This window comes from Scyliorhinus torazame, chromosome 12 (assembly GCF_047496885.1).
Source record: "Scyliorhinus torazame isolate Kashiwa2021f chromosome 12, sScyTor2.1, whole genome shotgun sequence".
NCBI lineage: Eukaryota > Metazoa > Chordata > Chondrichthyes > Carcharhiniformes > Scyliorhinidae > Scyliorhinus > Scyliorhinus torazame.
This window is the reverse complement of record NC_092718.1, coordinates 199,416,081-199,439,406: the sequence shown is the minus strand read 5'-3', so window position 1 is coordinate 199,439,406 and position 23,326 is coordinate 199,416,081. Positions and strand designations below refer to the sequence as shown.

At 42.0% G+C, this 23,326-nt stretch overlaps 1 protein-coding gene across 1 annotated transcript in view; it reads left to right on the top strand.

Annotated features, from left to right (window-relative positions):
- The window catches only part of cpda (carboxypeptidase D, a), a 105,784-nt gene that overhangs the window by 58,441 nt on the left and 24,017 nt on the right, over window positions 1–23,326 (top strand). Inside the window, exons 11-16 of the mRNA XM_072470133.1 lie at window positions 1,512–1,654; window positions 2,449–2,618; window positions 3,622–3,924; window positions 9,309–9,504; window positions 16,159–16,294; window positions 17,070–17,219. Of these exons, the coding sequence (XP_072326234.1) occupies window positions 1,512–1,654; window positions 2,449–2,618; window positions 3,622–3,924; window positions 9,309–9,504; window positions 16,159–16,294; window positions 17,070–17,219 (1,098 nt within the window). The remainder of the gene's footprint in view (window positions 1–1,511; window positions 1,655–2,448; window positions 2,619–3,621; window positions 3,925–9,308; window positions 9,505–16,158; window positions 16,295–17,069; window positions 17,220–23,326) is intronic.

The following is a 23,326-nucleotide window of genomic DNA, read 5'->3' as shown; positions in this document are numbered from 1 at the left end:
AAGGGGACCCATAAGGCTAACTGAAGGTTTTCTAGCTGCTTTCACACTGTTTTTAATTCAATTTATTGATAGCAGATGCAAATCTTAAGAGCAATCATCGCCTATTTGCTACATTACTGTCCAGCAGACTGCAACAATTGAAATTGACTATGACGGATCCCCTCTGAGGGCTAGTGCTATGCTTTCTACGCTTTTCCTCTATACTGCTTGATTATGTAGAGAATGTGGAATAAGGAAAGTTGGATTACTTAGCTAGGAATCATCATCATTCTTTTTTTGCATCCTAGACACACAATTCTATCTAATCACATGGGGTCTGCAGGGGTGCAGTTCAAACATAAGAAATAGAAGCCAGAAGCAACCATTTGGCCTTGTCCAGCCAATCAATAATCTTCTAATTCAATTCTACCATTCCACATCATTCCCTATCCCTTATTCCCCAACTATTCAAAAATATATATTGATCTCTGTCTTGAGTGTACTGAATGACCAAACATTTGGTGTTCTTGCGTTAGAGAATTTCAAAGATTGTCAACCCTTTTGAATGAAGAAGTTTCTCCTCATCTTGGGCCTAAATGGATCTGAGACGTTGGTACTTCGTTGTGGATTCTCCAGCTCGGGAACCTCCCCGAGCATTAAACCTGTCAAACATCTTTAAGGATGTTATGTTTCAATGAGGCTATCTCTCATTCTTCTAAACACTCATGAACATTACAAAATAGGAGCAGCAGTAGGCCATTTGCCTGGTCTGCTTGATCTTTCCTTGTAGGGAAATCACTTTTATCCCAAGAATCGGTCTCGTGAACCTTCATTGTACTCCTTCACAGATAAATCTATCCATCCTTGGGTAAAGTGAACAAAACTGTACACAGTACAGATGTTCAAGTCAAAATGAATTTATGCTATGGTGCCGGCTCTGGTGCTTTACATTGCAGAGGGATAAAAATTGATTGTTAAAATCTGTGGTAGGCTAAAATTGACTTGAAGATGGGGTAAAGCTAGCTAGAAGCACCAATGAACAAGGGCTATATTTCTATAATGGTGTATCTAGGATGTATATCATTCTAATTTATTTTTAATGCCTCTGTGTGTGCTCAATTATGCTGCTGTGCTATAGCAAAATGCATCTTGGTTTCATTGAGTAGGGTTGGAAACAGCAGTGCAGTATAGATTGGATCACCTCTCTGTTGTTTGGCTGGAGTTGTATAACTTTTTATTGTGATGACCTATAATTTAAAAGAAACATATTTTAAACATACAGTTGGGCTTTATAATGCCGAACACTGTTGTATCGAATGTTCAAACAAAGGATTTACCTTGGTTATTTTTAAAATAATTAAATCTCCCTTTGAATTGAATCATTGCTTAAATTGATTAAGATTTCCATAGATTTGTCAGAACTTAGCGGAGTTTAAAATAAAAATTAGTTATGAAACGTTTTGCTGAGTCGCTTTCTTTCCTGAAACTGCTGAGCTGTTTAATGAAATAAATGTGAAATTCATGCTCCTCAGGTGGTATGCAAGACTGGAATTACCTTCATACAAACTGCTTTGAAGTTACTATTGAATTGGGTTGTGTTAAATTCCCCTTTGCCAAGGACCTACCAAAGTATTGGAAGCAAAATAAAAGGTCCCTCCTTCAATTTATAAAGCAGGTAGGTTGAGTCTGACCTAATGAGGTATGCATGTGAGGTAAAAGGTAACAGGACTTCAGTGCCAAACCTGACGAATACACCCCTTCCGATTTATACAGAAAATTAGAAAACTAAGTACATTTAACATCTTGGTAACACTACCTTGCGCTCTCCCTGCCTAAAAGTAGTAATCTGATGTGAAGCGACGTTGTATTAAAAAGAATATTTTGCAATTATATAGTGCTCATCGCGACCATGGATGCATGAAAATGCTTTACAGCCAGGAAAGTACTTTAGAGGTGTCATCACTGTGTGATGAGTGCAGCCCCAATAACACTCAAGAAGCTTGACACAATCAAGGACAAAGCAGCCCATTGATTGACACCCCTACCACCCCACAAATATTCATTCCCTGCACTACTGACACTGTGGCCAGCACTTTGTGCGATATACAAGATGCAGCTCACCAAGCTCCTTAGACAGCACCTTCCAAACCCATGACCTCTAGCACCAAGAAGGACAAGGACAGCAAACAAATGGGAACACCACCACCTGAAAGTTCCCTTCCAAGTCACTCACCATCCAGACTTGGAAATATATCACCATTCCTTCACTGTCGCTGGGTCAAAAACCTGGAACTCCTTCCACAGCAGCACTGTGGGTGTACCTGCACCACAGGAACTGCAGCGATTCACGAAGTCAGCTCATCACCACCACCTTCTCAAGGACAATTAGGGATGGGCAATTTGGTGAAAATCCCATTTTGCTACGTTCCTATTTAAACTGATCTTTTTTGGTTAACATTTTAACATTAGGTCCACAAAGGTATGAAAGGATTTGTACTTGACGCTACTAACAGAAAGGCGATTTACAATGCTACCATTGTTGTTGCTGAAGTGAACCATCCAGTGCGATCTGCTAAAGATGGAGATTACTGGCGTCTGCTTGTTCCTGGTGTCTATAAAATTACTGCTTCAGCCCCAGGGTGAGTAATAATTGAATGCACTATCGCACCACTGTGACTGGCACAAACAAATTCTATTCTCTGCATTGTAATGGTGTGTGGAATAAAGTAATTACAGTTATAGGAAATCATACAGCAACATGTTTAATTCTACAGTTGAGTCGGAATTCGTGCAGGAAAAGCAGTTAATTATTATAGTGTGTCAAAGGGAATGTACCATTTGTGGAATTGAAATGTTACACTTGTAGCGAGATCAGCATCATATTCCAGAAATATTAACTGTTGAGGAACCCATTCTTTTTGGAACATCCTTCAGTATAGAATAATTAAGGGCAGCACGGTAGCATTGTGGATAGCACAATTGCTTCACAGCTCCAGGGTCCCAGGTTCGATTCCGGCTTGGGTCACTGTCTGTGCGGAGTCAGCACATCCTCCCCGTGTGTGCGTGGGTTTACTCCGAGTGCTCCGGTTTTCTCCCATAGTCCAAAGATGTGCAGGTTAGGTGGATTGGCCGTGATAAATTGCCCTTCGTGTCCAAAATTGCCCTTAGTGTTGGGTGGGGTTACTGGGTTATGGGGATAGGGTGAAGGTGTTGACCTTGGGTAGGGTGCTCTTTCCAAGAGCCGGTGCAGACTCGATAGGCTGAATGGCCTCCTGCACTGTAAATTCTATGATAATCTATGAATCCAAACTGGGTCCTGCTACAAGCCAAGTGAGAATTTTGTTTTAAGGTGTATTATTTAGGCACTTATGATGTGTGTCAATTTAAGTTACCCTTTCATAATTTTTAATTCTGCTGGATAATTTTAACATATTAACGCTCAACAAAATTTTTGTTCAAAGTTAATTGCAACTATTCTTTATCGATTACACTATCATAAGATTATAGCTGCTTTACTGAAGGCAAGGCGGAACACCTTTGAGCCTAAAAGATGAAAGATTTCTAATCACAGGTGTACAACAAATTCAAACCAGGCAGAATTTGTTTGCAATGTTTTAACGGTCGCAACGTCATTTATTACAGGTATATCCCAATGACCAGGAATGTGACTGTAGTGGAGGAGGCTGTAGAAGTCAATTTCACTCTTTCACGTGTTACAGATGACGATGTCAACAGTCGTGATCGAGGCACGATCAACTCCTCAGCAGAGCCTGGGGAGGAGTTTCAACAACTTGTAAGGAGTTTGTCCTCTGAAGAAGGATTGAAGAACCTGATTTCATCTGCACGGGTTGACCTTAGTCTCGACCGGTACCATGACTACAAAGACTTGTCTGAAGCGCTGCGTGGGTTACACAGTAACTATCCAACAATTACCAATTTGGACAGGTGGGTGGGTTTTTTTTGATCTCTTCTTAACCATTGGGATGACGATAAAGAGCAGCCCGAAGTTGCTGTTCTGTGGGAGAAGTGCCTGGTTACTGCTTGTTGTTATGAGAAGGAGAAAATGTTGAGGTTTGTAACTTGATGCCTGGGATATTGAGGTCCTTATGCTAATAGTTCTTTGTGGCCAATGACGAACTACTTGCCTGTCTTACTAGTTTTATTTTTCAGTCCACTAGCCTTTTTTAAGTCCACCAGCATATCACTGGACAGTGAATAATAACTTATTAATCTTGGTGCTTTATTTCATTACTTAGGGTAAATTTCAGGTGAGCTATAATATGCTTTCAATAAATCCTTTGTTCCTTGTTAGTTTATTCCTAAAGCCTTATTTCCTTAGTATTTGTGTCGCATCACAAATGTCTATTCATATTTATAAACTTTGACCACATCAGAATTTCTGTTAGTTTTGTGTAATATAGAAGCAGATTATACTTGTCGCCTTTCCCACCCCTCAAAAATTGAAAATGTCAGGATCTGATTTTTCCGTCACTTCACACCAGGGTACCTAATCTGTTTGATTCGACTGTCCTGTAGATTGTAACATTTAATGAATTGCACAATGATAAATACAAAAGTACAGTTTCCACTAGTGTGTAGCATCTCCATTTACTTACAGTTTCATTTATTAACTATTTTCAGCAAACACAGTCTCAAAAGCAATTATGCACAGTATGAATTTATTGTGCAAAGGCTATATAGGTAAATCAATTTTTGTAATCATTCTAATAACTGCACATTCAGCTCCTGTATTTTTTCTATATTTAACTCTATTGTGCTTGGACTATAACTTTGATTTTGTAAGAACGCTGCCTGACTGAGCAGTGTTGATCATTTATTAGGGGTATCAGTCACTTTTTAAAATTCATCCTCAGTCAGCACTCCTGTGTTGTAGTCCATTGTTAATTCGGCAATGTATATCCTTCTGTAATTCTCTTTAATTTGGAATTCCTTTCCTTGCAATTTATTTGGGGCTAGCAAAGTTACAAAATGTATAGTATTTTTGTGCACAGTACTACTATGTGAATTGTAATGTATTCCATTCCAGAAGGACAATTCTTTGGTCTGTTATTGCTACTGTTTCACAGTTCTGTGTAAATTCTTTATTAAGCTCCTCTCTACTACGAGTTATTTGCCATTCTATCTAAATAAACATTTTGGTCCTGTTTTATATTGGAGAAACCTGGCTAATAAGGTTCAATTCCCAGCTTGGGTCACTGTCTGTGTGGAGCCTGCACGTTCTCCCCGTGTCTGCGTGAGTTTCCTCGGGTGCTCCGATTTCCTCCCACAGTCCAAAGATGTGCAGGTTAGGTGGATTGGCCATGATAAATTGCCCTTGGTGTTCAAAAAACATTACGTGGGGCAAGTGGGTTACGGGGATAGGATGGAGTTGTAGGCTTAAGTAGGGTGCTCTTTCCAAGGGCTGGTGCAGACTCAATGGGCCGAATGGTCTCCTTCTGCACTGTAAATTCTATGCAAAAATAACTTTTAATCATCATTAGAGCTCTCGCACCGAAAGAACACTCATGATACTAATACATGCATAGAATGTGCAGTACAAAAGAGGAGTCAACCAACCAAATGGTCCATGTTCTACATAAGCCTTTGACCATGTTCTGCAAAAGCCTTTGCTTATGATGTTATGATGGGACAGGAAGATTGAACAACCTTGGACCCTTTTCTGTGAGATAAGAGAAGGCCAAAGAGTGACCTGATAGTGGTCTTTAAAATTATCAGTAGAGAAGATTATTCCACTTTAGAAAGACTAAAACTGGGGCTCATAAATACAATATTGTCACTTATTAATTGTGAAGGATAAACTTGTTCACCTACAGTTCTGTTAGAATTGGAACATATAAAGCTACGAATTAGGAGCAGGAATAGGCCATTCGGCCCCTTGAGCCCACTCAGCCATTCAATAAGATCATAGATCTGAATGTGGCCTCAACTGCACATTCCCAGCTACCCCTGAAAATCTTTGACTCCCTCCTTATTCAAGAATCTATCTACCTCTGCTTTCGCTCTCTGGGGAAGAGAGTTCCAAAGACTCCTGACACTCGGTGTGTGGGGGGGGGGGGGGGGGGGGGGGGGAATTCTCCTAATTTCCATCTTAAATGGGAGACCCTTTATTTTTAAACTGTGTCCCCTCATTCCAGTCGGTACCAAAGGGGAAACATTCTTTCAACATCCACCTTGTCAAGCCTTCTCTATGTTTTAATGAGGCCGCCTCTCATTCTTAAGAGGAGCCTGTAAGATAAACCTTCCTCACCCCAAATATTAGTTCTCTGAACTGCTTCTAACACATTTATATCATTAAAAAAGAAAGTCAAAACTGTACATAGTTCTCCAGATGGGATTTCACCAACCCCTTATATAACTGTAGTAAAACATCTCTACTTTTATATTCCAATCGCCTTGCAATAAACTACAACATTCCTTTTGTCTTCCTGATCACTTGCTGCAACAGCAGACTAACATTTTGAGAATCATATACCAGGACACCCAGATCCCTCTACTTTGGAGTTTTGTAATCTCTCTCCATTTAAAAAATATGCTGCTTTTCTATTCTTCTTGCCAAAGTGGACAAGTTCACATTTTTTAAATTGGAATTTACAGTGCAGGAGGAGGCCATTCGTCTCATCGAATCTACACCAGCCCTTGAAAGAGCACTCTACCAAAATCCACAACTCCACCCTATCCCCGTAAGCCCACCTAACCTTAGGACACTGTGGGAGGGCAATTTAGCGTGGCCAATCCACCTAACCTGCACATTTTTCGACTGTGGGAGGAAACCGGAGCATCAGGAAGAAACGCAGGGAGAAAGTACAAACTCCACGCAGACGGTCACCCGAGGCCGGAATTGAACCTGGGTCCCTGGATCTGTGAAGCAGCAGTGCGAACTACTGTGCCACCCCCACATTATATTCCCATTTGCTGATTTTTTTTTTTTTTTTTTTGCCCACCCGCCCATGAAAATTAGCTAATAAAGTAACAATTTAAAAGGGAGCAAGACTAAATAGGAAGAGAAGAAAAGATTCTAATTAAATTAAGAGGGGTGTACAAAGGCTTATGTAGACCATGGATCATTTGGGCTGTTTGACTCCTGTTTGGTACTGCACATTCTATCCATTGGTATCATGAGTGTTCTTTCGGAGAGAGAGCTCTCATGATGATTAAAAGTTATTTTTGAGATGGGGCTACATTGTACTTTCTGCTCTATAAAAATGATAGTTAGACGGTCCTGGTTAACTATTACCTCTGTTTTTATACCATATGTGGACACTTGCATCTGGCACTGTCTCTCATCATTCAAAGCTAACTCTACAAACTAAAGTACTTGGAAAGTTCAGTTAGTCTAAACCGCAGTTACTATGTATCTACAAAACCAACTCCATCTTGACCAGCTGCACATAATTCTTTGAATAACATGAGAAAAATGCACGAGATGGTAATAAAGATTTTCCTGGAATATTTGGTAAGGTAACACACATGACAAAAGTAATGGTGCACAGAATTCAAGAGAATGCGACCTTGTGGACAGAGATGTTTGAATGGGAGAATACAAAGGGTGCAAGGAATTTTTCTCAGACTGAAAAGGTGTGATGGTGTTCCCGAGATGTCTGTGTTAGACTTGTCCTTGTTTACTATACATGGAAATGATCTGGCCATGAGAATTGGAGAGAGTACAATATCAAAATTTGGAGGTATGGGAAATTGTGATTTTAATAAACCATAAAAGATTAAAGCACATGGCTATGGACAGGTAAAAGACAAGTCTGTATCAAAATTTGTGAAATAGGGAAATTAAATACACTTGAAACAAAATTTAAAATGGAACAAAAGAACAACGCCCTGTTTGCTCGTGCAAGCCTGCAAAAGTAGGCATGGACGTTAAAAAGTTGTTGGTTTGGTATTTTTGAATACAAAATCAAGATTTAACACCATAAGAGCTTTAAGTGCATGATGTTCGCAGTTTCCAGCAGTCTGTTATGAAAAGGTACTAGGGACATTTACTAGAGGCGGCACAGTGGTTAGCACTGCTGCCTTGCAGGTTAGCTAACGGGGATAGGGCGGGGTGTCCTGGGCAGTAAGACGAAGTAGTTATTTCCAAGGGTCAGCGTAGACTTGATGGTCCAAATGGACTCCTTCTGAACTGTAGTGATTCTCTGATTCAATTATCAGTGATCAGGCATTACAGTGATGAAAGGCGACCATGTTTTCTTCACAAGGGAAGGCAGTGGCATAGTGGTATTGTTGCTGGACTAGTAATCCAGAGACCCAGGCTATGCTCTGAGGACCCGAGTTCAAATCCCACCAGGGCAGTTCATGGAATTTGAATTCAATAAATATCTAGAATTAAAAGTCTAAAGATAACCATGGGACCATTGTCGATAGTTGGGAAAACCCATCTGGTTCCCTAATGTCTTTAGGGAACGAAACCTGTCATCCTTACCTGGTCTGGTCTACAGGTGACTCCAGACCCACAGCAATGTCGTTAATTCTTAAGTGCCCTCCGGGATGGTCAATAAATGCTGGCCCAGCCAGCGATGCCCATATGCCATGAAAAAATGGGTTATCTTCAGAATTATGAAGAATTCTGATTGTTTCAATTTCTCAGTGAGAGAGTAACGAGACTGCACCGATTTAAGATGGTCATAACAATTTAGAGGATGTTAAAAGGAAATGAATCCCCGAGTCTGCGTAGGTCTCACCCCCACAACCCAAAAAGATGTGCAGGATAGATGGATTGGCCACGCTAAGTTGCCCTTTAATTGGGGAGATGAAAAATTGGGCACTTTAAATTTATTTAAAAAAAGAAAATTCAGGGTGGTTATGAAATGGAATTTGCTTTAACAAGAGTCCAGAAATTCTTTTAACATAAAATTAGAAGAGTTTCTTTGAAAATTATAGGCCAAAAGTAAAGGGATTATAAGACTGACGAATTAAGGAAAAGTACCAGTACTGGTTCAAAGGGCTGCATTCTATTTCTGTGCTGCAGCAGTCTAATGATATTAAATATGGTTTTATGATCCAAGTTATCTTAAAATACTTGATAGTTTAGCAGCTGTTTCATGTTGTATTGTAATATTTTGAATCCACTTTCAGGAATAATAAGTTTTGAGTGTAACGATTGGAATGTGATTATTGAGCAAACTATTAATGACATGTTCAGCACTTTGGATACTTCATGGGGACATGCAATGACTGACATTTGTGTTATAGACAAACGAAGTATTGCTGCATCGTCAAAACATAACCAGAATATCTATACTGTACAGATTTGTTACAGAATGGACTTACATTTTGTTTTATTTTTCATGTTGATAAAGTTTGGGCCAAAGTGTAGAAGTTCGCCAGATTTGGGCCCTGGAAATATCAGATAAACCTGGAACTAAAGAACCTAAAGAACCAAAGATTAAATTTGTTGCTGGAGTTCACGGGAATGCACCCGTCGGGACAGAGCTGCTTTTGGCATTTGCAGAGTTTCTTTGTATTCTTTATGGGAAAAATCAAGCCATTACAAAGGTAATATTTTGTCATAGCTTCCAACTGTTTCCGTCAAAATGTATTCTAAAGCTGTTTCTTTGGTTGTATTGATGATTAAGTGCAATAAGTAGATATCTTACTTTCATTGTTTCCTGAAATTATTAGCAATAGTGTTCGATAAGGTATATGTATTATTGTTCTGATGCAATTTCTAGCCAGCATTAGGATTTTAGAATTTTTTCATGTGATGTGCGTTCTTGCCACCCTTAAATGCCCTTGAATGCTCAATTGCTCAGCCATTTCAGAGGGTAGTTAGAGTCAACCATTCTGCTGTGGATCTGGAGTTTCACATAGGCCAAGCCAGATTTCCTTCCCTAAAAGGACATTAGTGAACCAGTTGGAATTTTATGTCAATTGATAGTTTCACGGTCACTATTACTGAAACTAGCTTTATATTCCAGATTAATTGTATTTAAATTCCACAAGCTGCAGCGATGGGATTTGAACCAGTTTCCCCAGAGCATTACCTGGGCAACTGGATTAGGAGTCCAGTGTCATTACCACTATGCCACCACCTCCCGCTGAATTGCTTTTAATATGAGCAGACTGCTTTTAAAAAAATATTATATATATCAAATATATACCTGCACTTTCTATCTGAATCTTTTCTCGCAGCCTATCCTTAAGCAAGAAGGCAGCTGAGACATGCAGACCAAGCTGATCTGATCTCAGTTGGATTAGCGGTAGAGGCACCACAATTGATTTCAGTATACAGCTGCTGCAAGTGACCTTGTGTTGTTGGCTGAGGACAGGATTGAACTTGTAGGTGATGCCTCTGTAGTGAGATAGCCCAGCATGACATGATGTGTGATATTTTCCCTCCATGTAATGAAACTCCACTTCAGTCGTTACTAGAGTGCTCATTTCTTCAGTTCATATTTGAACTCTGGGCTTCAGTGTTTAGAATTGCTGAACCTGATTGTTTGCTATATTGCTATGACATACTAGCTAGCAGCTTTCTTTTCTTGGAATCGTTTTTTGGTTAGGGGTTATTAATATGTCCATCAATTACATAATTCAAAAATCAGTCATTTTACCATGGAAAATGCATACTCTGCTGCTATGGTGGTTGGTACTGCTGCCTCATCTGCAGGGACCTGAGTTCAATTCTGGCCTTGGGTGACTGTCCGTGTGGAGTTTGCACACACTCCCGTGTCTGCACGGGTTTCCTCAGGGTGCTCCAGTTTACTCTCTCAGTCCACAGATATGCAGGTTAGGTGGAGTTGCAGGGGAGTGGGCTTAGGCAGTGTGCTCTTTCGGACGGTTGGTGTAGACTCGATGAGCCAAATAGCCTCCTGCACTGTGGGGATTCCATGGGAGAATGCTGCAAAAGTTGTATTTTTCTCATTAGTGGATGACCATTTCAACAGTTTACAGGTACTGTATTCTCTGACTGTATGCCACTGGCTAAGAGTCAGTGGCTAAGTCTAGTCGTGTGCTAATTGAATCATAAATTTGAATTTTTCCATTCCTTACTACAGTGACTTATTGCACCTTTCCAGGAGTTGGCAATGTTTTGTAGATTACCTCCTGGCAGCAATTGTAAACTGCAAACACCTTCCCATACAATACACTCAACAGCTAGAATACTTAGTTATCTAATTTACTGAACTGTGTGTTCTACATGACATCATCTTTAATATGCCAACATGTCCTTGTAGAAAGGATCATTATTAGCTCCTGGGTGGGATTTTCTGGCCATTCACACTGGAGGGATCTTACGGTCCCACTGACTGCGCCCTCCTGCCGTGTGTTTCATAGTGGCGAGGGATGTGTTCAACCCCGTCACACAGGACCTAAGTATAAGTATACTCGAGACATTTATTTAAAGTTCAATCATCGCAAAATTACTTGCAGATCTATTGCAGTGTTGTCTGAGAATTATGTCTGCAAAACAAAAAATAATTATTCCATCATTGTGAAGGAGGAATCTACTAATTGCTACTTGTGCTAAGTACTTTGGATGACAGGCGCTCTGTTAACTAACACCTTCTGTGGGAGATCTGGATAGGTGAGGTGTTTGTTTACCTAATTGACCAGGGTGACCGACTGTCTGGTATTTTCTGGGATGGTCCCATAATTGAGGCTGCGGTCCCTGGTTGAATATTACCGGGACATTATGTTTCCTGTAATTTGGTCCTTTAAATCTCTCACATGCGCAGTACCTGCTCTCTTCCTGTTTGTCTGTTCTTGCAGCTCTGGCACACTTCCCACCGCTCTGGGAGCCCCCCAGCATTCACCTCTTTACATTTGGTCACCTGTACCTGACAGATACAACTTGAGCAGTGTAACTAGCTGGTGTCGAAATGCAAGAATCACTAGAACTTGTGTTTTTTAAAATTTAGAGTAGCCAATTATTTTTCTTTTCCAATTAAGGGGCAATTTAGCGTGGCCAATCTACCTAACCAGCATATCTTTGGGTTGAGGGGGTGAAACCCACGCAGACATGGGGACACTGGATCTTGTTTTTACCACAGTTCCCATGTGTGATGCTAGAAAATCCATACTTCTAACCGATACAACATACTTAAATGTAGCAAGTTGACAATATGACAATGGATTATTGTTTTGGGGCTTCTGGCTGATTCCTATTGTGTAACCAAATCGGTAAAATAATTGTCTAGAATGATGTGCAATGAACTGGGTTTTTTCTCTCTCTCCATTTTTGCTTGCTACCGTTTTCTTTGGTTGACTTTACGAACACTTTTGTGAATCATTGGAAGGCCCACCCCGAATGTTAGCTTTCCTTTCCTACTGCAGTTCTTTTTTTCTGCTTTCATTTGCAGCATTGAGTTTTCAATTAATCATTTGGACATCTCCTTTTCCCTTTTTTCCAAGTTGCTTTACCCAATTCTGAATAGTTACAGGATGGAAGAGAAAGGCTGCCTGATTTTTTAAAATATGTAACCGTCATGGATTTTGCCAAGGCTTTTGACAAGGTTTCCACATGACAGGCTGGCCAGATAAGTAAAGCCGAATGGATCCAGGAGTAGTGACAAGTTGACTCAATTGGTTCAGTGGCAGAATGCAAAGGGTATTGGTTGGGTGTCTTTGTGACTGAAGGCCTGTTTTCAATGGAGTTCTTCACTGGGTCCCTCGTTTTTTGTAATATACATCAATGATTCAGACTCAAATATAGGAACGTGCTTGAGATGTTTGTGAAAGCTACAAATGTCATCCGTGGTGATGATAGAAAGAGAGCTGTAGACTGCTGGAAACTATTCATAGACTGGTCAGTTAGGCAGAAAGCTGTCAGATAGAATTCAGTCTGATGAATTGACATGATGCCTTTGGGGAATACACAATAACTGGTAGGACACTGAAGTGTAGAGGAACAGAACAACCTTGCAGTGGATGTCCATAGATCTCTGGTCATGTAGATAAGGTGGCTAAGAAGGTACTTTATTAACTGTGGCATAGAATTTACGATCAGGGAGCTTCTGCTCAAACGCGCGTTAGACCACATCTAGAACATGGTGTGTGTTTCTGGTCACCATGTTACAGGAAAGATGTGATTTGTAATTGGAGAGGGTGCAGGGGCAATTTTTGGAGGATGTCAACAGGATTAGAAAATTTTAGCTCGGAGGAAAAATTCAATAGCCTGGGGTGGTTTCCTTTAGGATGGGGGGAAAAAAGGGTCGGGGGGGGGGGGAGTTAATTGAGATGCATAAAAATTGAGGGGTCTGGATAGATTGGACCGGAAAGACCCATTTCCCATGACCGGAAAATATCCAGGGGCATAAATTTGAAGTAATTGGCAGACAAATTAGAGCAAGGTTCAAGAGAATCTTTTTCATTCAGAGGATTTTGGAGGTATTGAACATTCTACTCCTAAAAGTGATAGAGGCAGAAAGCCTAATTGCATTAATAAGCACTTGGATATGGACTTGGAAATGCCGTAATGTCCAAAATTCTGGACCAGGAGCTGGAAAGTGGGATTGGGTTGGGCAATTTTTTTTCCTGCCGGAAGAGAGAGAGTGGGCTGAAAGGCCCCGTTTGTGTAAATCAAGAAAATGTGAAATGGGAATGCTGCAGCACAATCATTTCCCACATGTCACCATTGAAGTTCTAGCCCCGACCGAATGTTTATTATGTGGAAATGGTAACCATGAACTAACATAAGAAAAATGGTTCGGCAACATCAAATGCCTTTACAATGACAATCCATTTTACAATTGCCAGCTTCCTAGGACACATGCTTAATTCTATAATTTTAAATGAGAAGAGAACTTGGCAGTTTTGATACTCTGGACGGAAGCTGAAGTTAGCAATCAAAATGGGTGCTGCCAATGCATATGCATTGAAGAGTTTGTGAAAAGCAAAAACCCATTAGAATCTCTATTCAAAAACGCATCAAACTCCTGAACAAATCTGAAGCAGAACCTGGTGAAATGTGACCATTTGCATTTCATAATATATATGCATGAGGCTGTTGGGTCTTTATTAACTTTTAATCATCTGAACGTCATAACGTTGCGAAAGATGCAAAAAAAAAAAGCTTTTTTTCCTACCCTTGCCATGTGTTCAGCTTATTCCAAGGAGCAGGAGACTGAAGCAGCGAGATTCTAATTATCAGAACCAGCGGGATGTTTCAAGTTGACTCTGCTTGGCAGAGACACTCGTTTGTTTGGTCCTTGGTTTGTCATCTGCTCACACGCAGACGGACAGACCTGCGTTGGGAGGGAGACGCCACATCAAGCACTTCCCACAGATAAATGTGTTGTTTTTTTTAACCTGATTGGGAAGAAAAGAGAAGGAACAGCTGATTTCTGAGCTCTTTCATTTTTATGACTGAGGGAACAAAAATGCTCTTCACTTTCTGACAACCTACAGCACTTGCGATATCCTAGGGTTGTAAGAGGCGCTGTAGAAATGCAAGTCTTTTTATTTTCCTTAAATATGTGCCCCCTCTCCCACCCCAAACATCCATTTGGGATCCAAGTGTTTTTTTTATTTCCTTAATTATAAATTTAGAGTACCCAATTATTTTGTTCCGATTAAGGGGCAATTTAGCGTGGCCAATCCACCTACCCTGCACATCTTTTGGGTTGTGGGGGTAAGACCCATGCAGACACGGGGAGAATGTGCAATCTCCACACGGACAGTGACCCAGAGCCAGGATCAAACCGGGTCCTCGGCACCATGAGGCAGCGGCGCTAACCACTGCGCCCTTTTGGGATCTAAGCTGAGGAGAAATAGATGTTCCCGGATCGAATGGAGGGAAGTTCAATAAGCTCCAGACCATTAAAGGGACTGTGGTTTCATAGCGACCCATCTTGCTGCCATCATATTTTCAAACATAGGATTTTGTCATCACTTCAACAATATAATATTAATGTCAACCTCATGAACTGCAAAACTGGAGTGTGCATGGGTGATTAAAAACCCAGGCTGTTCCATGAAATAAGTCAGCCTGAGAACTCCACGCCAAGATCAGGAGAGAGTGAACATGGCTGGGACTCTAAGAAAATAAAGTTGAAGGGTGATATGAAAGGGTTTGAGAGGATCAACGTGAGGGGCAGAGGTATAACACAGTCATTTCAGGTGCCTTGTTTGACAATGCCGGCGATCGTGGTTCTCCAGCTTCCATGGTCCTTGATCGCCAACATCTTGGTGGTGTTCTCAACACCTGTTCTGCTTAGTGTTGATGCCTATCCTCCTGTCTGTCTTGCTCTGCTGCCCTTCACTTTACCAATCATAGCCACAGGTTCTAGTTTCTCCCTCCGAAGTGTGCGCCCAAAGAATTGTACAGTTGTCTTTTGATGATCATCTGCAAATGTTATTCTTCTTGAATTTCTTCAGCTTCCTCATTAGTTGTGTGTTCAATAAGGAATTCCGGAAAAACTTTTAAAATGTGGAACTCACTACTACACGTTGAGCCAAGAAGTATAGATGGATTTGAGAGGAAGCTAGAGGGAGAAAGAAATAGAAGCATATTCCGATAGGGTGAGATGAGGTAAGGTGGTAGGAGGCTGGTGTGGAGCGTAAACACTGACATGGACCAGTTGGGCTGAATGTCCCGTTTCTGTGCTGTAAATTCTATTTAAAAGGATTACTCCTCTTCCGATACTGGCCGACTCGTGGAACATTTGCAGCTTCCAAGATCATGGTTGGATACAAGCTGAAGAGTATTTACTCTCCAGCGTCACAAAGCTTAGTTCTGACTTTCAGTGGAAGCTGAAATGAAGGGAATGCACTGCCTGTTGAAGTAGTTGAGTCGGAAACATTAGGGACCTTCAAGCGGCTATTGGATAGGTACATGGATTATGGTAGAATGATGGGGTGTAGATTAATTTGTTCTTAATCTAGGACAAAAGGTCGGCACAACATCGTGGGCTGAAGGGCCTGTTCTGTGCTGTATTTTTCTATGTTCTATGCATATTAACTCAAGTAAAATGCTACATGCTTTTGCAGGCAGCAGTGACGTAAATACTTTCAGATTTAGTTTATTGGCTATTGTTTTCAATTGTTGATGCAAAACCTTTAAGTATGTTAGGTTAATGAGAACGGCAGTTTATCTTTCCATTGAGAGCATGTTTGTTGTAAAGTGTGCATGCTAGTTAAGCTTTGTACTTGCTTAGACAGATCTTGTATCAAGTGAAAACTCAATCATTATTTTTTTCTTTTCTCCAGTTGATTGAGGAGACAAAGATTGTGATTGTACCATCAGTGAACCCAGATGGCAGAGAAATTTCCCAAGAGGGGCAGTGCATGTCCAAAGTCGGGCTGACCAATGTAAATGGCAAAGATCTGGATACCGATTTCATAGGTAATGTGCTGAAACAGGCAGCTGTTTTATTTCTAACACTGATCCAGGGTAATGGACATCCCATCTGGGAGCAATTTGCAATTTTAATATTGGAACTAAAGTTTTGAGACTAAACCATTTGAACCATGTGGAAGTAGGTGTTGTTTTAATTAGAGCGTGCTACATGTACACGTGTAGTTTTTGTTTTTAACATTTGGAAAGCTAACTCATTTCCAAAGAATGGGTTTGTATTTCTGAAACATTACTCTTATCTATGCCACCATGACTAACTTGGGTTAAGCCGATGTGGCAAAGTTATTTAACCCAATCATCATTTCTTTTAATAATGTGTATGGGTAGTAAATCAGCTGTTGTAGTTTTGCAATAAACCTGAGAGAAAATAAAACTTGATAGAAAAAACATGAGGTTGGCTTCTAAATTGATGGCTTTTAATACATCTAATCTAAGAGTGTTATAAGTTATCTACCCCAAACAATTTTCACTAAAGCTCGCTGCATGTCACCAAAAATGAAGGTCTTGGTGGGTTCAACTCCTATTATAAACCAGGGTTTTAACCTAAGAAAAGATCACTGTTCATACTGTGTGGCTGAAAACATGTGTGTTAATTTCACTGCCGTATAAATCATTCTTTTATAGTACAACTTCTTGAATATTATACATGGAATACTATGATGCATTTTTTTTTCTTACCCTATCAGCTAGTGTCCAATTTCACAGGCTGGGTAGGAATACTGGGTTGTACGTATTAAAAGTTGAAAACTTGTATTTTTATCAGGGAACTCCTCCGAGCAATTCTCAGAGATGCAACCTGAGACTAGAGGGATTGTCAAGAACCTGATCCTCAACCAAGGATTTACACTGTCTGTTGTTTTGGATGGTGGTTCTCTCCTCGCCACATATCCTTATGATAAGCCTGTACAAACTGGTATGTATCTACTATGACCCATGTTTATTGCACATTGAATTGAACTTATTTTGTCCGAGCAGTGAATTATTTGAATGTTGTTTACCCTACTGGCTCAGTGGGGAGTTACTTTGCTGGTATGTTACTGAGCAGGAATCCCCTCGGTTTTGTTTCTTTGTTGAAGTTTGATCAATCTTTCAGCAAATTCCACCCACCAAGATAGTTTGGAGTAAAAACAGAAAATGCTTGAAAAAGACTGACCGGTCTGGCAGCATCTGTGGAGGGAAAAACGGAGTTAAATGTTTCAAGTGCGTTTGACTCTTCTGGTACTTTGAAGTATGGGAATGTTACAATTAGCTTAACATTCCCAGGCTAAAAGGTATTAACTAGGTTAGCCTATTGATTACTATTAAGTTGTGTGTGGATGCTAAATGAGAAGTTCAAATGGGGTATGGTGACTTCCATGGTTCAGCAGTCTGCCAACCCTCACTGTTCAGACTCTGCACACTGTTAATTAAATGGCTGAAATACAAAAGGATCTATCAGTAGGCATTCATTTGTTTTGCAGAGAACGTTATTTTGCTCCATTGTCAAATATTTATCCACTACTCTCCTGTTATGAAAACTAACTTACCTTCTCGTCAAGAGCGAAGGTCGGGAACTCCTAAGTCCCAATACATCTAAATTTCTGTGCATGCATGGACCGCGAGGGGGCTGCGCATGCACAATTCAGCATTCTAAGTTCTTTGGGCTGAGGACAGGCCCAGTGCACCTGCGCAGAAAGGAAACGGTGCAAAAAAAAAAAAAAAACCCAGGTCATGTGATCGGGAGTGGAGTGTCATTGCAGCGAGGCGTCCCGGACAGGGTAAGGTCCCAAAATAGGAGTTCCAGACAAGTCCCAGTTAAGCTAAAGAAAAATGAGAGGAACAGGGAAACAGGCTCCAATCAGAGAAAGGACAGTGGTTGGCAGACTTATGTGGTGAGGGCTCTGGAGAAGCCCTGAAGATCCAAGAAGGCAGCAGAAGGTTGGTGACTTGGTGCTGCGGACCTTTGGGGCAAAGATTCCCCTTTGGAACAGTAGTATTCTGCTCGCTGTGGCTGAAAAGCTGTTGTTGTCCGCGAGTTGGTGCTCGAATGCACACTTGGGAATCCAGGGAAACGTAATCACGGGAGGCAAGATTGAAACCTCATGAGGTGGATCATCATTAATGTCGTCTGAATTGGAGAGCATCTCTGGTTAAATCTTCAAAGCTGAAGACTAGAATTCCTCGTTAAGAGTTTCAGTGAGATTAATGAACTCTGTTGTTGACATGTGGGTGGGTTGTTGAGAAATCTGTCATCTCTGTCTTGGTCACATCTAACAAGTCTTACAACACCAGGTTAAAGTCCAACGGGTTTGTTTCGAATCACTAGCTTTCGGAGCACTGCTCCTTCCTCAGGTGAATTCAGATGATTCACCTGAGGAAGGAGCAGTGCTCCAAAAGCTAGTGATTCAAAACAAACCTGTTGGACTTTAACCTGGTGTTGTAAGACTTCTTACTGTTCTCACTCCAGTCCAATGCCGGCATCTCCACATCTTGGTCACATCTGCCATTTTATAGTGTCGTGTGATGTGTTTGACCAGTTTACCTGTTAATTTGCATGTTCCTCATATTAACCCTGAATGTTAAAGTATAAGATGGATACTGTAAATTGTTTTTTTTCTGACCTTGTATAGTAGCTTATTTTTTTTGTTCAAAACCAGTGGAATCTTGTGACTTTATTAACTGAGTGTCTTAATCTCAACTTTGACTACTTTAAACAAAATATTATCGGTCCCTAATGATTTAAAAACTTGGGGGTATGGTCTAGAATCATAACTTACCAAAAGTCAGTACTACATGGGGTGTGTAATTGGCATGTAAGTTATTGATGCTTGCAAGATTATATAGCTGGCTGTTTCGATTGTGTCTGTGTAATCAATTCGAGCTGCCTTTCAGGAGAGGAGAGTAAAATGGAGATCATTTTGAAATGCTGACATTACATGTGTGGGTGCACGCAGCGGTGATTGCGGAGCATGTGGCGGTAGCATCAGTACATAACCCTACCAGTATATGGAGGCTGGGTCAATTAACACGTTTAGCACCAAGTTGGGTAAGAGTGTCCAAAGTTATGGAGCAGAAGAGGGCAAATGGAATTGAAATACAAATGACCATTGATCTAATTGACTGGTGAACAAGCTTGAGGGGCGGCTGAATGGCCTACTATTGCTTTGTTCCTTATTTCTGTATAATGTTCCTTCCCATTAGGTACCCGTAGGCCGAAGCAACATTTTTATTGTATGAGCCAATGTATTCATTATTGGGTTGATTCTTTAAAGGCTACATGTTTAAACTTCAGTGCCAAATGTGAAACATATTGCAAAATGAACCTGGTAATATAACACTTAGTTTGCTTTGCGGCCACATTTCACCCTGACTAAGGCTTAACATCTCAGCCTCTTAAACTTAAATGTGATGAACTCTCAGCTTCAGCATTCAATAAACAACTCTTCAGACAGTGGGCAAAGGAGGAAGAGGCAATCCCTTCCCCCTTTACCCCAACTATAAAACAGGAAAGGGACTGCAAATGGAGTAAAAAAATATATATATAGTCTTAACAGCTACAAAACCTGCAGTAAGGCTTGGACAACATAATCTGTAACTTTGTTTTACAGTGTTAAATGCATATTTGCATTTTCAGAATGAAATGGAGATCAAACTCACTGCACCCTAATTAATGAATGCTGTGGCAAAGTATATCCATGTGATTTGTGGTATTACTAAGAGGTATCACTTCTTTTTTTTTTTTAAATAATATTTTATTGAAAATTTTTGGTCAACCAACACAGTACATTGTGCATCCTTTACACAACATTATAACAATACAGATAATAATGACCTTTTTTATTTAAACAAGAACAAAAGAAAACAACAACAAATAAATAAATATTAAATAACAAAAAATAAAAACTAACCCTAATTGGCAATTGCCTTGTCTCAGGCCACCCCCCCCCCCCCCCCCCCCACCCCCCACCCCCCAAGCCCTGGGCTGCTGCTGCTGCCTTCTTTGTTCTCCCCTATCTATCTTTCCGCAAGATATTCGACGAACGGTTGCCACCGCCTAGTAAACCCTTGAGCCGACCCCCTTAGGACGAACTTAATCCGCTCTAACTTTATGAACCCCGCCATATCATTTATCCAGGTCTCCACCCCCGGGGGCTTGGCTTCTTTCCACATTAGCAATATTCTGCGCCGGGCTACTAGGGACGCAAAGGCCAAAACATCGGCCTCTCTCGCCTCCTGCACTCCCGGCTCTTGTGCAACCCCAAATATAGCCAACCCCCAGCTTGGTTCGACCCGGACTCCTACTACTTTCGAAAGCACCTTTGTCACCCCCATCCAAAACCCCTGTAGTGCCGGGCATGACCAAAACATATGGGTATGATTCGCTGGGCTTCTCGAGCACCTCGCACACTTATCCTCCACCCCAAAAAATTTACTGAGCCGTGTTCCAGTCATATGTGCCCTGTGTAATACCTTAAACTGAATCAGGCTTAGCCTGGCGCACGAGGACGACGAGTTTACCCTGTTTAGGGCATCTGCCCACATCCCCTCCTCAATCTCCTCCCCTAGCTCTTCTTCCCATTTCCCTTTTAGTTCGTCCATCATAGTCTCCCCTTCGTCTCTCATTTCCCTATATATATCCGACACCTTACCGTCCCCCACCCATTTCTTTGAGATGACTCTGTCCTGCACCTCTTGTGTCGGGAGCTGCGGGAATTCCCTCACCTGCTGCCTCGCAAAAGCCCTCAATTGCATGTACCTGAATGCATTCCCTTGGGGCAACCCATATTTCTCGGTCAGCGCTCCCAGACTCGCAAACTTCCCATCCACAAATAGATCTTTCAATTGCGTTATACCTGCTCTTTGCCACATTCCATATCCCCCATCCATTCCCCCCGGGGCAAACCTATGGTTGTTTCTTATCGGGGACCCCCCCCAGTGCTCCGGTCTTTCCCCTATGTTGTCTCCACTGTCCCCAAATCTTCAGTGTAGCTACCACCACCGGACTCGTGGTATAGTTCCTTGGTGAGAACGGCAATGGGGCTGTCACCATAGCCTGCAGGCTGGTCCCCCTACAGGACGCCCTCTCTAATCTCTTCCACGCCGCTCCTTCCTCCTCTCCCATCCACTTACTCACCATTGAAATATTAGCGGCCCAATAATACTCACTTAGGCTCGGTAGTGCCAGCCCCCCCCTATCCCTACTACGCTGTAAGAATCCCTTCCTCACTCTCGGAGTCTTCCCGGCCCAAACAAAACCCATAATACTCTTTTCTATCCTTTTGAAAAAAGCCTTCGTGATCACCACCGGGAGACACTGAAACACAAAAAGGAATCTCGGGAGGACCACCATCTTAACTGCCTGCACCCTCCCTGCCATTGACAATGCTACCATGTCCCATCTCTTGAAATCTTCCTCCATCTGTTCCACCAACCGCGTCAAATTTAGCCTGTGCAATGTGCCCCAATTCTTAGCTATCTGGATCCCCAGGTAACGAAAGTCTCTTGTTACCTTCCTCAACGGTAGGTCTTCTATTTCTCTACTCTGCTCCCCTGGATGCACCACAAACAGCTCACTCTTTCCCATGTTCAATTTATACCCTGAAAAATCCCCAAACTCCCCAAGTATCCGCATTATTTCTGGCATCCCCTCCGCTGGATCCGCCACATATAGTAGCAGATCATCCGCATATAAAGATACCCGGTGTTCTTCTCCTCCCCTAAGTATTCCCCTCCATCCCTTGGAACCTCTCAGCGCTATCGCCAGGGGCTCAATCGCCAGTGCAAACAGTAATGGGGACAGAGGACATCCCTGCCTTGTCCCTCTATGGAGCCGAAAATATGCCGATCCCCGTCCATTCGTGACCACACTCGCCACTGGGGCCCTATACAACAGCTGCACCCATCTAACATACCCCTCTCCGAACCCAAATCTCCTCAACACCTCCCACAGATAATCCCACTCTACTCTATCAAATGCTTTCTCGGCATCCATCGCCACTACTATCTCCGTTTCACCCTCTGGTGGGGCCATCATCATTACCCCTAACAACCTCCGTATGTTCGTGTTCAGCTGTCTCCCCTTCACAAACCCAGTTTGGTCCTCATGAACCACCCCCGGGACACATTCCTCTATTCTCATTGCCATTACCTTGGCCAAGACCTTGGCATCTACATTGAGGAGGGAGATTGGTCTGTAGGACCCGCATTGTAGCGGATCCTTTTCCTTCTTTAAAAGAAGCGATATCGTTGCTTCTGACATAGTCGGGGGCAGTTGTCCCCTTTCCTTTGCCTCGTTGAAGGTCCTCGTCAGTAGCGGGGCGAGCAAGTCCAAATATTTTCTGTAAAATTCAACTGGGAATCCGTCCGGTCCCGGGGCCTTTCCCGTCTGCATGTTCCTAATTCCTTTCACCACTTCTTCTACCGTGATCTGTGCTCCCAATCCCATCCTTTCCTGCTCTTCCACCTTGGGAATTTCCAGCCGATCCAAAAACTCCATCATTCTCTCCCTCCCATCCGGGGGTTGAGCTTCATACAATTTTTTATAAAATGTCTTAAACACTTCATTCACTCTCTCCGCTCCCCGCTCCGTCTCTCCATCTTCGTCTCTCACCCCCCCTATTTCCCTCGCTGCTCCCCTTTTCCTCAATTGGTGTGCCAGCAATCTGCTCGCCTTCTCTCCATATTCATACTGTACACCCTGCGCCTTCCTCCATTGTGCCTCTGCAGTGCCTGTGGTCAGCAAGTCAAATTCCACATGCAGCCTTTGCCTTTCCCTATACAGTCCCTCCTCTGGTGCTTCCGCATACTGTCTGTCCACCCTCAAAAGTTCTTGCAACAACCGCTCCCGTTCCTTACTCTCCTGCTTCCCTTTATGTGTCCTTATTGATATCAGCTCCCCCCTAACCACCGCCTTCAACGCCTCCCAGACCACTCCCACCTGAACCTCCCCATTGTCATTGAATTCCAAGTACTTTTCAATGCATCCCCTCACCCTTAAGCACACCCCCTCATCCGCCATTAGTCCCATATCCATTCTCCAGG